Source organism: Egretta garzetta, unplaced genomic scaffold (assembly GCF_000687185.1).
Source record: "Egretta garzetta isolate BGI_Z169 unplaced genomic scaffold, ASM68718v1 scaffold332, whole genome shotgun sequence".
Taxonomy (NCBI): Eukaryota; Metazoa; Chordata; class Aves; order Pelecaniformes; family Ardeidae; genus Egretta; species Egretta garzetta.
Window position 1 is genome coordinate 200608 of NW_009258879.1, and position 17341 is coordinate 217948.

At 36.1% G+C, this 17341-nt stretch overlaps 1 protein-coding gene across 6 annotated transcripts in view; it reads left to right on the top strand.

The window, feature by feature from the left end:
* Positions 1-13005, top strand: part of NR2C2 (nuclear receptor subfamily 2 group C member 2) — a 40495-nt gene extending 27490 nt beyond the window's left edge. For 4 of the 6 annotated variants that reach the window (XM_035889432.1, XM_035889434.1, XM_035889433.1 and 1 more), the window contains 6 exons: positions 1214-1391; positions 2338-2459; positions 2959-3098; positions 5942-6079; positions 7649-7754; positions 9813-13005. In XM_035889432.1, the coding sequence (XP_035745325.1) occupies positions 1214-1391; positions 2338-2459; positions 2959-3098; positions 5942-6079; positions 7649-7754; positions 9813-9987 (859 nt within the window). In that variant the 3' untranslated portion in view covers positions 9988-13005. Of the gene's footprint in view, positions 1-1213; positions 1392-2337; positions 2460-2958; positions 3099-3197; positions 5061-5941; positions 6080-7648; positions 7755-9812 lie in introns of those variants that run through there. The other 2 variants (XR_004841326.1, XM_035889435.1) reach the window with 2 other exon arrangements.
* The last annotated feature ends 4336 nt before the right edge of the window (positions 13006-17341 follow it).

Below are 17341 nucleotides of genomic sequence, written 5' to 3' on the forward strand. Positions count from 1 at the left end.
TAGGGAAAACGTAGTTAAACTAAGATTAATAAACTTATTTTCTTTTAATGCTTAGAAGGAGCTGGAAGTCTTTGATGTCCTTATTAATGAGAAAAATGGGGAAAAGGAACATGGAATCTTAAAATTTCCAGCAGAGCTGAGATTTTTACGGTTGGGGGTTTTGGTGGGGTTTTTACTGGGGGGGATGTGGGTTGAAAGATAACATAAATTGGCAATAGAGTGGAAATAATAAAAATACCTGGTCACAAAACTGTCCATTGTTTCTCAAGTAGAAGATTTTTTTAGAGGAGCTTAACTTCAGGCTCTTAAGTCTTTTTTTTTTTTTTTTTTTTTTTTTAAACTCTGTGAGTGAACTGATATTTAAAAATACTTGACACTGCAACTTCAACTTACGTCAACCTTGTACTCTCTTTGAAGCAGAAAAAAACATCCAACTCCCACTACCCCAACTCCCCCCCCTCCAACTTCTTGACAAAAATACTGGAAAAAGAGCACTATGCCATGATACTGTCCACTGGTATGAGATTGGAGCACAAAATTCTTCGTTAATTCTGTTACCGTAAGAAGGGAATTTACACTGCCTTATTTCGGTAGTGGCCCAGCTACAGCTTGAGTACAAAGGAGTCCAGGGACCAGTCTCTCATGTTACTGTCATAAGGTTTCTACGGCTCTGTCTATACTGTGAGATCAGGAACGTCTGGCCATAGCTCATCTTAAAGGAAAGGAAATTCAGGCATGTTGTCTAGAAGAGAATCACACTATTCTCCACTGTTCCAAGAAACTGGACGTCAAGGACAGGGACTGCAGGGTGTTCTCCAGAGTGCATCTGTCTATAATCCTCACATAATCTGTTAAGCATTCCAAGGTGAGAAGGAGGGGATAGTGAATGCAAGTGCAAGTGACCCCTTTGCTAGTACAAATACTAGCATAAAACTATTAGAGCAGTATTTACAGTAGTAAAAAGTTCCCCCCTTACAGGGGAGATCTTTTACCAGCGATATATGGGCAGATCTATTCCTTTTATTAATGTCCGAAGAGTACAGAGAGGCCAGGTTGTAATGAAAAGTCTGACCTTGTGTCTTAGCATAAACAGTTCCTGTATACATTACTTCTAAGTGGAAATGCTTCATAGCATTTAATTTGACCACTACTCTGAATTTTTTTAAGGTGTAATGAAAGAGTCTTTCATTGTTCATTACTTTTTTTTTTTCAGGGCATTTGATACTTTGGCTAAAGCACTTAATACCACAGATGGTACAGCAGCTCATAACTTGGCAGATGGGATAGATCCCACAGGAGGAGGGAATATTCATGTAATCAGTAGAGATCAGTCAACACCAATTATTGAAGTGGAAGGACCCCTACTTACAGACACACATGTCACATTTAAGGTATGTGCTTCTTTAAAGGTCTTACTAAACAAAATAACACTTAAGGCATAACCCAAAATCAGTTTACTGTGTTTTCCTTATTCTTATATTAATTTTGGCAATACAGCACTCTTGCATGATATATCTAAAGAGTATAGGTGTTAGAAGACCTTTTAATAGACAGAAGGATGCTTTAAAATTTATTTCACTTCCCATGCTGTTGATAATCAATTTCCATATCATCCATATAATATGATGTCATGCTTAATTAATTTATAATTCTAGATAGTGTGAAACTTTAGTTTAAAAGGCTCCTACGTATAAAGAGATTACAGTGCCTTCTTAGATGCTTATGGTTAGACCACTGAAAAAGATCTTGCATTTTAGAGATGCTTCAACTTCAATTGAGTACAAACACATGTTGATAAACTGGGTACAAGAAGCAATAAGGGTGTTCATCTTGCTGTAATTAAATTGCACTGTTCCAAGAAATACAAAAATATTATTGAAATAAGTAATACTTAATGTACTCAAACTTTTATCATAACCTGCTTATTCCCATCAATGGTGTTTCATGATTGTAGATTCCTATGATGTGACTAGCCCATTCAAGATACTTAAAATCTAAGTGTTATTTTGCCTCTCTTTAAAAAGTTTTAAAAGATTTTTATAGCACTGTCATGCTAGCCAACATTCCACAGGGCAATGAAATTTATAGACTTAATTATTATTCAATTAATATTAAAACATTCTAAAAGGAAACATCTAGGCACTCTCCCACATAATTTCTTGTCTCCTATTCCCATTTTGCGCTCCTTGCCATTAGTAATGAGTTATTTATTGTCACACAATTGCTTATGACAGACTATGAGAGTAGTTTAAATGTTCTTGCTGGTTATTTCATTGATAATAAAAATTGGTTTATGTCTGAAGTGTATATATTGTACTGTACTTTCATTTTTTGCAGCTGACAATGCCCAGTCCAATGCCAGAGTACCTTAATGTACACTACATCTGTGAGTCAGCATCACGACTACTCTTCCTCTCTATGCACTGGGCTAGGTCCATACCTGCATTTCAAGCTCTGGGGTAAATGGACATATTCTGTTGAATGGTTTGCTTTCTAATGAATTTAAGCACTGATCTGAACGCTTTTCAGCTATTTTGAATTTTAAATGATGATGTTGTTTAATTCTTTTAAATGTGTGAAGACTATGCAATATTTTCCTTTTTGAAGAATAAAATAGAAGATGGCAGAGGAAGGGATAACTACAATATCTGATGTTACTGCGGTTACAGAAGCTAAAGCCGAATCAAAAGCAAGCATTTAATTTGTAGAAATATATCTTGATAAAGAACTGGTGAGCACCATTTTACAGATAACCTGAAGTGGTTTCCTGTAGTTGGCCTATCACTTCTTTTTGCTTTTTGAAATACTTGTAATATGCTAATATATGCCTTTTAGTAAAGTGGTTTGCAATATGTTAATCCTTATTATTAATTGTTATAATTAACATAATTACACATAGGGTAATACCAACCTGAGATGAAAACTACCTACAGTTGTTTGATTTTCTGTTGTTTATAGGCAGGACTGTAATACAAGCCTTGTGCGTGCCTGCTGGAATGAGCTGTTCACCTTAGGCCTGGCACAGTGTGCACAGGTGATGAGTCTGTCTACTATCCTAGCAGCTATTGTCAACCATCTCCAGAACAGCATACAGGAAGGTATGTTTTCAGTGTGTGATTCTTACACATGTTCAGTCCTGTCAACACCAGGGACATCTGTGTAACATTTCTCATGAGGTGTTCTCTAATCGGTGGCAGAATTGCTCCCCAGGATCCAGGGGAAGGAGAAGCCTTCTCTTGCATAATTACCTTTCCTCTGGTGATCTACAACTTTTGTGGCACTGACCTCACAGAGATCTCTGTGGGATAGAAGTGTCCACAGAAGAAATGGGGATAAGGCTGGAGGGTGTATTCTCCTGTCTTCTACATCTGACTGGCAGTATAGAGAAAGGCAAGTACGTCCTAAAGTTGGGTGTGCTCACAGAGATTTCCTCCCATCCAGATGTGGGTTTTTTTTCCTCTTAGAATAATGATGTCATCTTCCAAACCACACCAGAATTTCTTCCTTCCAGAACTTTCCTTCTTCTTTTCGCAGTGTAAAACTATAGCGTTTGCCAAGTATCACAAGAATATTCTTGCAGGTATAATGGGTTTGGATGCTGCTATAATGCAGTAATGATTAATGTATTTTGAAGTACCCTCTGAAGCATTAAACAATCTGTTTCCTTGACACTCTTAAGATGATTTATGTAATTTTATTTTTTAATTCAGTGTTGGCCTGTTGATAATGATTAGTAAATCTAGAATTGATGATAATTGTTACGGCTGCTTTTTTTTCCATTCTTTTCTTTCAGGATGCTTCCAATTAATATGATTGATTAGTATGAGAATAACATTCCATTTCTAATAGGAGGAAAAAAAACAATACTAGCAACTTTAAACTCTGCAAACACAGCATATTACATGAAAGCTAGCTTAACTTTAAATATGAGTTAAAAGTAGTTACAGAATACTATTTGGTACCAATTTGTTTGATGATTTTTGTGGTGCCGTTATTGTGTGCACAGCACAAATTGGAAAATAGGCTTTTACTGAGCAGAGCAAAATTTGATTATAGAACTATAAAATGTACAGAAGTAGATAATCTGAAAAATGTTTAATATCCTTCAGTCCTAGTACATTTGTTTTAATCTACTTTATTAGCTTATGATAAAGTAAATTAGACAGAAATTTGATTCTTAAATTGACAGTACACTTTAATAATGAATATAGTTGGAGGGTGTCTTTTTTTCTTGTAATTTAGGAGAGCCTGGACAGCCCTCAAAATACAACAAACTAATGCACCTTTCAGGCACACAGAGAAGTGAGAGTTTAAAAGACCAACAGGGAAACGTGCACATTGTATGTTCTGCACAGAGTTAGTCTTTTAATTATATTTCTGTTATTCTAAAGAGAGCTGTCAATTCCATCTACACTTCAGGCAGTGAGTCTGTGGAGGAGTAAGTGGTGGGGCTATTACATAGCTTTAAGCTGGTTCCACTTCTGTTCCCATGTCTCAAAAAAGAAAAAAAGAAAAAAAGAAATTTGTTCTACAACCTGTACTTCCAGTCATACCATGTTGCCTAAGACTGGCCAAGAAAAGAGGATGATTTGTTTTACTATGATTTGTTGATGATTTATTTATTTATCTATTCTGCAAAGTTATCGTATTACTTTGTGTATTATAACTTTAAAATGCAAAACAAGTGAAGAAATTTCAGAACTTTATCTAGGAAGCATATTAGTGATGACGCTACTTGGAAACTCTGGAATTCAAGTTCACTTTTCCTGAGTATTTCTGCACCATCGTTTCCCACTTAATATAGAAGTAAAAATGGTACGTCATGTCTATCTTGATCGATAGTGAATAACTAAAAACTCGTATCACAAGTCATGTATTTTAGAAATGTAGATTATGCTTTCATTCTTATTTCAAGACATTGTGCAAATAATGTTTTTTCTGTTCGATTTTTTTCTTGCGGTTTCAGAAAATATGTAAAATAATCATGAATTACATCAAAGTTTCCTTTTAAGGCACACGGGTCTAAGCAATCATATATGCTATTAGCTGTACAGAAAAAGGTAAAATATTTAAGTTATAATTATATGAAATATTAACATTAGAGATCATGACTTAAATAAAATTCTCGTGTTTCTCAAGAAAAAGTTTTATCCCTTGTGAATTGACTTATCTCTGAAGTTTGATAATAGTAATTATATATTCAAAGATTTATCTTAGTGTAATCTCTGAAGTTTTCATTCTTTGACTAGTTTGCAGATACACAGTCAGAGAGAAGGTATATGTACCAAAACAGAAATCTCTCCCTCCCTAGCTGAGCAGCTAATACCACTCAATTGTAACTTATCCACAAGTAATACAAGAGTATGAAGCCAATATAAGTAACGTGATGTTTCGAATGATGGAAGAATCTATGTACATGTATTTGAGTGAATTTACCCCACCAGAAGGAAAAAAAGTACACTTCTAAAAGTACAGATGGAGGAAAAAGTAGCGCTATCATTACTGCTCTTGCATTCAGTTCTGGAAAAGCTAACTCAATACTGTTTGAATGTAAAATTAGGCTTGCATGATAGCATTTGCTTTGTGCTTCTGTTCATTCTTAGAATCACGCTAGCCATTTGTAGAATAATTTGCCATATTTTGAGGGTCTCTGCTCAGAACAGTACATCACTGGAATAAGATTGGTGTTGCAGATTATGCTGTACTGGCAAAATTATGCAAAAGAATTAATATTCTGTTTGCGAGCCCTGTGTCTCTCTCAGCTTTATAAATCTTCGCTTCCATAATCATTCAGGCCATCCTTACATGCTAAGTGGTTTTAAGATAGCAAATGACATAAAAGACTTTAAAATGTCACTTCACTTGCTTTACAAAAGGATATTGGTTAATATATCAGATGTACTTGATCTCACATGAAATAGTAAGCAATATCTTTTTGTAGATAAACTCTCTGGAGACAGAATAAAGCAAGTCATGGAGCACATCTGGAAACTTCAGGAGTTTTGCAACAGCATGGCCAAGCTTGATATTGATGGATATGAATATGCATACCTTAAAGCTATAGTCCTCTTTAGCCCTGGTAAGGAATTTAGTAACCATATATTTTTTAAATAATAAGCATTCATATGTTAACGTTTTAGTAATTTTTTTAATGACTGATGTCCTGAGATGAGACTGATCTGTTAAGCTGCAGATAAAGTGATTGTTCCATAATGATTTATCACAAACAATATATGCTTTAAAAATAACTTTGGAGCAATGCATCCCTGTTATTTACAGTTCAAATGTATCAGGTATTTCCTGTATACCCACCTTAGAAGAGTAGACTCTCAATTATCTTCAGCTGAGAATTTATGAGTAATAAGTTATCTGGGATGCATACTAGCAATCCCAGTGAAGTAAATGGCAGGAAGGATTAGAGGAAATAGATTCTCACAGTGACAAAAAGAAATTGCCTTCAATTTTAATAGTTTTAATACACTCATAAGAGGGATCGATGAAATATGAGCAGAAATACCACTGTATTTTATATGTAACTTCCACAAAATCTCTAAAACTAAATGTAAACAGGCTGTCTTCCATTTGTTACCCAAAAAATGACAGCAGACAACTAAACATGACAGGCAGTGCTTATGAGATATGAGGATTAACTCTAAGACACTTGAGATTTTCTGGAATGATAAGGTAAGGACATTAAAGAAATGGGAAGGGTCAGGCTCTTCAGCAAAGGTGGAGAAATGTTCCTAGGACCTAGAAAAGCTAAGTTAAAACTGCTGACAGGCTGAGTGAAAGGGTAACTCTTGCTCAGAAATGTAAATTATTTACTTTAATTCAAAGGTGTTTACCAGTTTGAATTTAACAAAATACAAAGAAAAGGTGTATTTTGATATCAGGGGCTTGGGGTTGGTTTGGGGTTTGGGTGGGTTTTTTTTTTTTTTGCGCTGATACTATTTTTCTCTTCATAATAAAACTTACTTTAATGAGAAGATATTGGTGTCCTGAAATCTGATTTTGAAATTTTTTTGCAGATTGTACCATTAGGGTTAGGTTTAGTAAGATTTTTATTCAAGTTGGAGGAGGAGCAAGAAACTCCAAATTCAGGCTAGCCTTGTCCCGTTTCAAGGGAAGAGCAGTTGGAACACAACACTGAAGATATTTGGGCATAGTCAAATATGTGGTATTTTCTGGGGTTTTTTTCCTCATCATGTGACTCCCTTTGAGGAGCTGAGCCAGCTGGAACTAAAACAGGAGACAGACTTGGGAAGGTCAAGAAATTGATCTGTCAGGAAAACAACCCTAGATACTGCTCAGACAGCATAGTTAGTTGAAATCATAGAGGCAAACACGTTTAAAAAAGCAAGGTTAGAAACATAAACTAGGAGTGTCACTGCCTGCTATATACCTACAGGCTTAATCTTTTTCCACTTTCTTGTGGATGCACGCAGCTACAGAGAGAAAAGTGAGCAAGCTAATTCTGAAGCCAGGAAGCAAATGTTCAGTTTAGTGTTTCCTTTATACAGCTACCATGTTAAACATCACAATACAAGAGAAATATTTAAATGAAATTAAATGCGAGAATCTTATAACTACATATATTTCACAATGTATAGGGAAACAATCGACATACAGAAATGTTTTGTTTCTTTAGATCACCCTGGTCTGACCAGTTCAACCCAAATAGAAAAATTCCAGGAGAAGGCACAGATGGAATTGCAGGACTATGTACAAAAAACCTATCCAGAAGATACTTATAGGTATTTATTGTCTATAGTACCCAAAGTAATGTTGTGGGCCATAGCTGGCAAAAGTGCAAAATAACATCATTGATGTAAAAAATTTCCTTTTTTGACATCTGTTCTTTTTTGATTATGGATGAGAAAGAACTAGAACATTGTTCATAAAAGCAAACAGGTTTGTTTAAAGATAGGTAGAGGCAACAATTTTTTTGAGAGTCTCACTGATGTGTTTAGAAAAGTAAACAGACTTATTTTAGTAGAAGTCTCAAGAATAACTGCCTCCTTTAATTCAAACTGCCTCCTTTTTCAAGTTAGTTGTCAAAGAGGCATTGGGATCAGGAAAGGTGATGATTATCCTCTAAATGTTTGTCAAGTTACATATGCAGAAAAGTATTAAAACTGTCAGTTTATAAACCTTGGAACAATAAGGATGACGTGGGGAACAGTAACCAACTCTTAAGCTTCTGTCTAACTCTCTGAAAGTATCTAACTTGTACCTCTCAACTGTTCCTGTTTCTTACTTGCTAGAATTAATTAACTATCCTGTTTTCTAATAATCTCCATCAACACAGTGATTCTCTGCACTACAAGGGAAATTCTAACTTCTGTCTAGCAATATATCCTAGAACATACTCTCTTTTACTGTGAAAGGTATCCCCATGTAAAGAAGCATGCAATCCCATACATTTAATGAAGGTCTGAGGGTAGTGTAATTTTAAAAAAAAAAAAAAAAAAAAAAGAGCCTGTGAAAGAGAGAGCATCTCCCATCTCAGAAACTGGTTTCTGCACTGATCTTACAGAGTTAACATTGTGTAGGGCAACAGAAAGGGCAGTAGAATTCCGAGTTAGGTACAGTGAAGATAAGATTCTCTACTTCAGAAATATCCTCAAATCTGTTCTTTTCTGTACAGTTCAATTTTTCTGGCTTGATGCATGAGAGCTGGGTAGCTGCCCTAAGAAGAAATATAGAACTTGTTCCATATAGTTACTTCTCTTAATAATGGCTCAAGGAAGAAAATCAGTGTGTTACATTTCCCAAACGCTGTCATGTATTTTACCTGATATTGTCTGTATCCCCATGCTGACCCATAGATAAGTTTAGAGTACAACTCTGTTTCTGAACAACTGAATGCTGGCACAAATTGAGATAGATGCACAAGTGTTACAGTTTTCACAAAAACACCAGCATAGCTTGGATCTTTTTGCAATTTTCCCCTAAAATTTACAGGATATGGCATATTAGCAGAACAGACCTTGTACATTTTGTCTGTAGATATTCAAGCATTTTCCAGAGGCCTGTGTTCAGTGCTGCCAAAGGTTTGCTATTACATGGCTCTGGCTCAGGAAATTTATTTATTTTGTATGTGATGTGAAGTACATCTGCCATGTAAGCACAGCAGGTATGCTTACATCATTGTCCTAAATTTAAAATGCATTGAAAGCCCAGAAATTCAATACAATCACTTCATGATATTGGATGTCTGTTAACGTTCTGGTACATAAAAAACCACAGTGTTTGGCAATATGTATGAGTAACAGCACATCCCTCCAAATTCCTTTTCTCATCAGAAGCAGATTCTCTTACTTCCTTTTATACATACCCAGTCCCATTCTTGTTACCTGGTTTGTCATTAAAGTGCAAGGCAACTGAGGATAATGCTGTTCATGGTTTAAATTTTAATTAAGCATTTTACTCTTAAAATGGTGCAAATATTCTCATTAGTCAGTATGCGTATTATTAGTCTCAGCATTGTCCTGAACTATGAAGTGCTTCCAGAGCTGGGAATTTCAAAAGCAGACCAGGAGAACTGCATCTTTCTACATATGCATTGTATCTACAAAGGGCATTAATATGTCCTTTTCATTGGAAAGCCACAAAGAAAGGTGGTGGCTTTTCATTTCACTTGCAGGATAGAAAAGTAACCATTCTTTTTGTGGTAGCTCAGTTAGCTTTAATTGCCTCTTTACTCCCATTCATGAGTTATGGTAATAATAAAAGCCGATCCAGCTCTTGAGCCACAAAGTATTTTAAACTGGTATTATCTGTATTTGTAATCCACTGAACTTCTTTTTCAGGCTAGCCCGGATTCTAGTTCGCCTGCCAGCACTTAGGCTGATGAGCTCTAGCATTACCGAGGAACTATTTTTTACTGGTCTCATTGGAAATGTTCCCATTGACAGCATAATCCCCTACATTCTCAAAATGGAAACAGCAGAATATAATGGTCAAATAACTGGCACATCTGCGTAGTGGGAACAACACAATTTGATGGATCGAAGTAATTTTCATAAAAACATAGAATTACGAAGTTAAAAGTATAGCATTTTGGTATGTACAAATATTTCCAACTTGTTAGCAGTTTCCTGTCAGATTTCTCCTTGTCTGTTTGTTGACGTTGACAAAATTTAAGCAGCTATTAAAAGACCTGCTATAGGACCTTTTCTGCCACAAGGAATATTTTTGATGCCTTTCATTTAAAAGGCTATAGATTACTGAACATACTTTTCACATGCTTTGTATTTAGAAATTATCAGTGGTTAAAAATAGAGTTTTATAATATCAGAGATTAGTAATAAAATTACTTTAAAAGTAAAAACAACAGTATGTATATATATAAAGATATCCTTGGAATTAATATCTAATAAATGCCAGGGTATAATACTAGCACTTTGTAAGCACTTCTTGTCAAAGCGACAACGTCATCAACATCCTGCTTATGAGTATGGAAAATTAAAAAAATTGCATATGTCCTTAGTCAAAATGCTAGTGATTTCTGTGAAAATGTAGAATGCTACATGAGACAATCATTTATTCTATAAAAAGTCACTTGCTCTTATGTTATGCATGAAATATGAATGTGGATTCTTAACTCAGATATCCACATTATACAAAACTATACTCTGTTAAATTAGTGCAGTTGTAATTCACAGTACGATGCAGTCCTAGTGACTACTACGTGCTACAGGAATTACCCAAACTAGGAAAAAAAAAGTGTTTCTTGCCACAGTAGTGATGAAACATTTAAGTTCCTTAAAGTTTCTCTTCAGACCAACACAGTCATAACAAAAGTTACTCTAATAGGAAGCCTTTCGGATTGTGGGGAAAATCAGTCATTAATTGGAAGAACAGTCATTTTCAAGTGGAGCTGCGTGGTGCTCTTTGTATTTCCAAATTTACTCCTCCTCTCTCTACTCCTAAACACCCTCATCATCCAGACAAATGTACAATTTAAAAACTGAGATGTGTAGAACCTCTGGCTGTCATCAGCAAAAGCATTACAAAGCTCTCTTACTTTATTTCTCCCCCTCTCCCTCCCCTTCCCTGACTGAGCACTCCCAATTTTGCAAGGCTCTCAATCTTCCTGTGACTCAGTGTGAAACTGAAATATAGTTAAGATTTACATTCAAGTCATGTACAATTGCAATTAATGACTGATATACCATGGAGTTACAAAATTAACTACTACTTAATTGTCTAGAGTGATGAGCCGTCAACACGTTTTCTAGTACTGGCCATTAGCTGCTAGCATTGCTTTCTGTTTAGTATAATTTATTATTATTGACGTTAAATATTTTAAACAATCAAAGTTTAAAAAAAAAGTCATGGCAATTAATACCTTCATCTGATCCTATCTCATTAGATGCATCAATTATTTTAATTATTTGTATGGTAGAGGCATTTTCTACTTGTGTATTTTTATGTGACAAAAATCTGACAATAAGTTCAGCACTTTTGTTTTTCTTCTGGTATTGACTTCTATTTAGAAACACCAACCAGGTTGGTGTTTGTGTCTTTTAAGGTTCTGAATTGTAGCCAAAAGACCTTAAGCAGCTCTAGATGAGGCTTCTGATGTAATGAAAAGTCTTGACCTGGTATACTTCACTGTCATTAGGAGGCTCGCATTTGTAGCACTCACTGTGACACATAAGGCTACTTAATTTTAGCTTCTGGATTCATTGAAGTCTTCTACAGTTACCATTGCTACAGCATTCAGAATCTTCTTTTCTCAAAATGGTGTTACAGAGTGTCCAATATAGATGCAGAGATTTGTAATATTGCACTTTCATTTCTCTTAGCTTTTGCTATAGCAAATGAAATTGTCATGTTTTGAACGTGAGGGAATGTCCACGCTCTGTTAAGTCAATTGGAATGCAGAATTTTGTACTAGCTGCCTTATTGCAGTGTAACTTCTTGTGTGATTGTGACAGCACTTCAGATGCAAATCCCTGTTTTAAGGGTATGCAACTTAAAAATTAATTGCAACATCAGAAGTAGTATCTACCTTGGAAAGAGTTGTGGCCATTTTTGTTAACATTTAAAATTTATTTGGGTTATGTCCTTGTTCTAAAAGCAGTATGCATTGAATTATTGTGATATTTTTCATTGCAAAAAGATTATGCAGTTTAATTTGCTTTCATTATTTTGTTAAAATCATTTAAGCAGATAGGTAAGCATCATTAATGACAAATGAAATATTCCTCAGCACAAAAATTAGCCATTGGAATATTTTTTCCCGAATTTGAATACATACCAGCTGGCTTTTTCATGACAAGCATAATTTCAACTTCCAATTTTTCAAGTAAAAGGGCCCCATTTTCTGTACAAAAATTTATTTTCCTTTTTTTCTTACTTGTGCCGTGAGCGTAACAGTTCAGGAAACAAAGTAAAGCCAGTACAGTTTTTTGGAAACAGAGGAATCACATGAAATAAAGCTTAAAATGTATGTATTGTATTACATTTGTAAATCAAAATGGTAAATATCATGCAGCTCTGTTTACAAATAAACTACACCCCCTACAAATGCAAGGCCACATAATGCTATCCGTGATCAATCTCTGGTAGTCACTTACTCTGCAAATAGTTCCCTGGACTTTAGGGATAAAATATTAATTTGTATAAATGAAGTAACAACAATGAAATCCATATCCAGGGTTTATTTATTGCGTGTGCATTTAACAGATGAAATTAAGCAGTTCCATATTTAAGATTCTGATATTACCACCTAAAAGCTATAAAGTCTCCCTTTGTATAGCATCATCAGCATGACTTGCTGGCTTGCGTTAGTCAGAACCAAGCTAATTTGGTCGTTATGCCATTAACAAAAAGTACTTTCTCTGACTATACGCTATTTTGATTCCAAGACTAACAGTTTGGACTACAGAAATTTGGACGGCAGATTGTCCAGATTGATTGAGAGGGAAATTTTTCACAATGGGAACAGTAAACCATGGGAATAATCTCCCCAGGGCAGGGGTTGACTCCGCCACATTGGACACTTTTAAGGCTCAGCTGGACAAGGTGCTGGGCCATCTTGTCTGGACTGTGCTCTTGCCTAGAAAGGTTGGACTAGATGATCCCTGAGGTCCCTTCCAACTTGGGATTCTGTGGTTCTATGATTGTAGGTCCTAGAGCTTAAGAAGTACTCGGAATCTAAAATGTTTTGCATATTTGAATATTAGCTATAAATAATAAGATAGATGTGATGAATAACCTAACACTTCTTTCTCACTGCCACAAAAATGAGCCAAAGATTTGGCAAATGATGGAGACGCTGAAAGGAATCACTTAAACCACTGCCATGTAAAACTATAAACCATCTTAAGTATGGAAATGGCTTGTTTTCATAGAGGCCAAATTTCAATGCCAAACTTGCATTTACAGAAGTAGGAGTCAAAGGGTCACCGTCTGAAAACTATTCTAAGAAAAGTGACATCTCACTGAGCTCTACTTAGTGCCTAAAATTCACTCTCTCCAGAATTTTCAAGGCCCTGTTTCTGCTACTCTTGAAACAAAAATATTTTAACTGAATAGAAATATAGTGGTAAACAATCTATCTATTAGATCTATCTGAACTTGAGTAAGAATTCATTCAAATGTTAGAATTCTGTGCTGCCTGAAACTAGGGCATGCAGAGGCTGATAATGAGGCAATGATGTCCATTCTCCACGTGCTTTATGTGTCCAGCTCTTTTGAGAAGGAACTGGATTTGAGTCTTGTAGATAAAAAGAACAATTATCAATAACTGTGTAGGAGCATTTTGGGTTAGATTTGTAATAAATTATTTTTATTGCATTTGTGACAAGGGCAAGAAGGCATACTACTTCTCTTCCCTTAATTTACTTACGCCGGACTAAAGAGACACAGAACTAAGACCACGTGCAGAAGTCTTCTTTCTCTGCCTATTTACATTGCTTGTAAATTGGATACAATGCTTTTGGTGCCAGTGGAGGTACTCTGGCATGAAACTGGTAGAAGAGGAAAAAATAATCTCTAAGGAGAGAACCTTCTAAGAGATCATGCAAGCCTTTAATTTAGCTGCCTTAAAATGTTAGGTTATTAAGGAGGCTTAGTTTTCAGAGCACTCTGAGGCAAGAAACTATTGTTGGTGACCACTGATTAATTGGTATCGTTTACCAAGTCTCTTTTTACCATCTTCTGAAGCACCGGGCCCTCAGGGCAGCCATAATGCCTCCAGTGAATAGTGCTGACACAAGATTTCTGTGCTGAATACAGGTAGCTCTGCATTAGCACAGTTGTACCCTTTGGGGCAAAGGGCATGTTCTGAGGTGTGATAGGGAAAAGTTAGGGCTGAAGCTTCCAGGTGAAACCAGTTTCCTGAGTGTTTCTTCTTTGGCAGAGACTGTAAAACACTTGGGTGTTTCCCTTCCTGTGTACGGTACACAGGACTTTCACAGATTCCTGAATGATTTCATCCAGGGTGCTGAAGATGTCAGTACATTTTCCTGCCCATTAAAATTAAAAGGGTAGTTAGGATTCTTCCCTGATTACCTGCTGTTTCATTAGCAAGGGATAACTTAAAAATGCACCAAATAGCGTAAGTAGCAAGAGTATCAGGAACAGGTTAGCCAGGAAAAGGGAACTGGAAATTATGGGACTGAGGATACTGCCAAAGCAGCAGTCAGCAAAGCAGCTTTCTGCAATAACAGCACCAGTTGTCAGGGGCCCTGTTTGATTTGGGCGGTGTGAGCAGTAGAACTGGCAGGTCAATCATAGCCAGGAGCACCAGCAAATACCTACAGGATTATATCACCCTGAAAAGAAAAGAAAAAAATTAAAATGTTTTTCTATTCAAAATCCCTCTCCTTTCCTTTGTTCACTCTCTTTAGAGTGCAAAAGCAGGGTAGGTTGGTTCTTCTTCATCTACTCTTGCCCATCAGAGAAAAAGCAGAAATACCAGGCAAACAACAAGTAGGTTCCCATCTGTCCCAGTAGCTTGCCACACTTCGCATACAACAACAGAACAGCTGCTGTGGTGGTTTGTTCTGATGATAATCCTGGGCCTGCTGCGAGAGCAGCACACAACACCCGCAGCCCTAGTGCCTCCATCTATCCAGGGAGAACCAATAAAATACGGCCTTGTGCACCCTATAGAGGAAAGTAAGGGGTAGAGTAAGGACAAACTGGCAGCATCCACTGGATCTTGAATGACAGAAAATTAGTTTAAAAAACAGCTTTACATGAAAAATTTCCAAGAGGGCATGGCAAAGGGGAGAAAACGAAAACATTTACTTTTTGCACCTTTTAATTCTAAAGTTGCTGAGTTATTTTAACAGTAAATTCTCCTGAGCTTATTGTTTGATGAAAATGCCATAACCCCTCTTATTAGATAATGCTACAACCCTACTTCTGCTGCAGTCAATGTTATCAACATTATATGGGAAATTATTTGTGGGGAAAAAAAATTAGGATTATTTATACTGAGGTTGCAAGTTAAATTCTTTATAGAGTTTAAATGCTCTAAGTCTAAATACTTTAGACTTGGAAAACATCAAACCCCCGGATTACCTTATGACTGAGCTTTTTGTTGTGAAGTCATGCTAAATTCATCACAGGTAATACTGTCATCATGTTCCCCAGTTCCCACAGCCTGTTTTAATCCTCTGAGTTACATGAATGCTTTGAAAATGGGTTTTTATTGTTACAGTCATGCCTGTCTTCCTTTTTAAAGGTTTTGATAGATTTTTACACATCTTCATTTTGTGCCTCCCGCCATTGTGCATTTCTGGATGTTCAATTCTGACTCATTCGAGCAGCTAATGCATATGTACATAGTTGTATGTATGTGTGTATGAATGTATATGTTTATACCTGTCTAAATACATTCTGTACAGTGTATAGAAAGTGTGTAGTGTATGTATATATGTACAGTTCTGTAGCCATGTGTTCATATCATTCTATATGGTAAAGCTTTTAATTCATTTCCTAATCCAGAGCTTCCTAGTTTTCCTTTCTTAGCCCAAACTAAGCCTCACTTAAGCAGGTGATTCCTCGTCACTTTCAGAGCTTTGCACCTTTTTTCTAAACCCAGCCTGAATTTAGTATTTTCTGTTCAGAACTGACAAATCTATTTCATGACTTTTCTGGCTTTTATGCTACTCCCTCTACTTTTTCTCATTTGACATGTAGAGGACTGCCAGTGAGCAGTTAACTGAACGTATAATGTCTGTCAAAAATAAATGCATAAATAAATGCAGACATAGAAAATACTTCCTCTTTTCAATATATACCCATTCTCTTTCAGCCTTCTGCAGGACTTTTTTGTAAAGTTTTATTTTGCAGTGAAACTTCTTAAGAGATTGATTTTCTTTTAAGTCTTCAGCAGTGGCTAATCGGAAGAAAAACAAGTTGCCCTTCATCACTGAACTGTAGCACACAGAACAGGATGCAATGGATGCTGTTTAAAAAACCCAATGCTCGTATGGCCATAATGTTAACATGAAACCAAACTGTTAGCTAAGCAAAGACTACGTCCTCTGCTCCATGAAGCGACGGCATTTCTGTTACACTGGTAATTAAGAGGGAGATTGCAGTTAAGTTTATTTCTTAGCAAGCATCAAGACTTACTTAGGATTTTCACGATTAAATTCAGCTTCCCAAAGTTATTCCCTTTATTGTCTAGCTTAAACTAAACAAAGCCGGTTAGTTCATTTAGTTGTCAGACTAATGTCTATTTTCACATTCTGTCTTCTCCTAAAACCATCATCCGTGCAGGTCTTGCGCTGTGTGTGTGTGTGTGGAGTTTCCATTGTTCGCAGGGGAGCTGGGCACATGGAGCATATATGAAATCAGACTTGCAGGAAGACGATTTATTACTTACAGGGAGTATTGAAGCATTTAAATTATCAAAATATAAGTAACTCTTGCTCCTTTTCCCTTCTGATGACTTAAGTTACAAAGGAAGCCCTCTGTAATTCTGTTAATTTGGGTTTGTTTGGGTTTTTTTAAAGCATTTCAGGGACTGTATAGGGAGTAGTTCAGCAAGTGTTGTTTCTGTCGTATTAAAAAGGTGAAGCGGAATTTTCTGGGCACTTATTTCCACCTTTTGTACTCAATGTGGCAAAGACTTGTGCATGTTTAAGCAGATGAGCAGACACCACTTACTTAAAATAACGTGAGTTTCTTGCATGCTTAAAGTAAAACACAAGTCTCCTTCAGAGTCAGGCCCCACTGCTTGTAAAGTCTTTGCTATGGAAAATGCTGAGAATGTTCTGTTTCTTGCTCTACCGTTTAGTAAGCGTTTGTTACCTTTTATTTCAAATAGAGAAAAAACCTGGAAAACATCCATTTTAACATTTCAAACCTT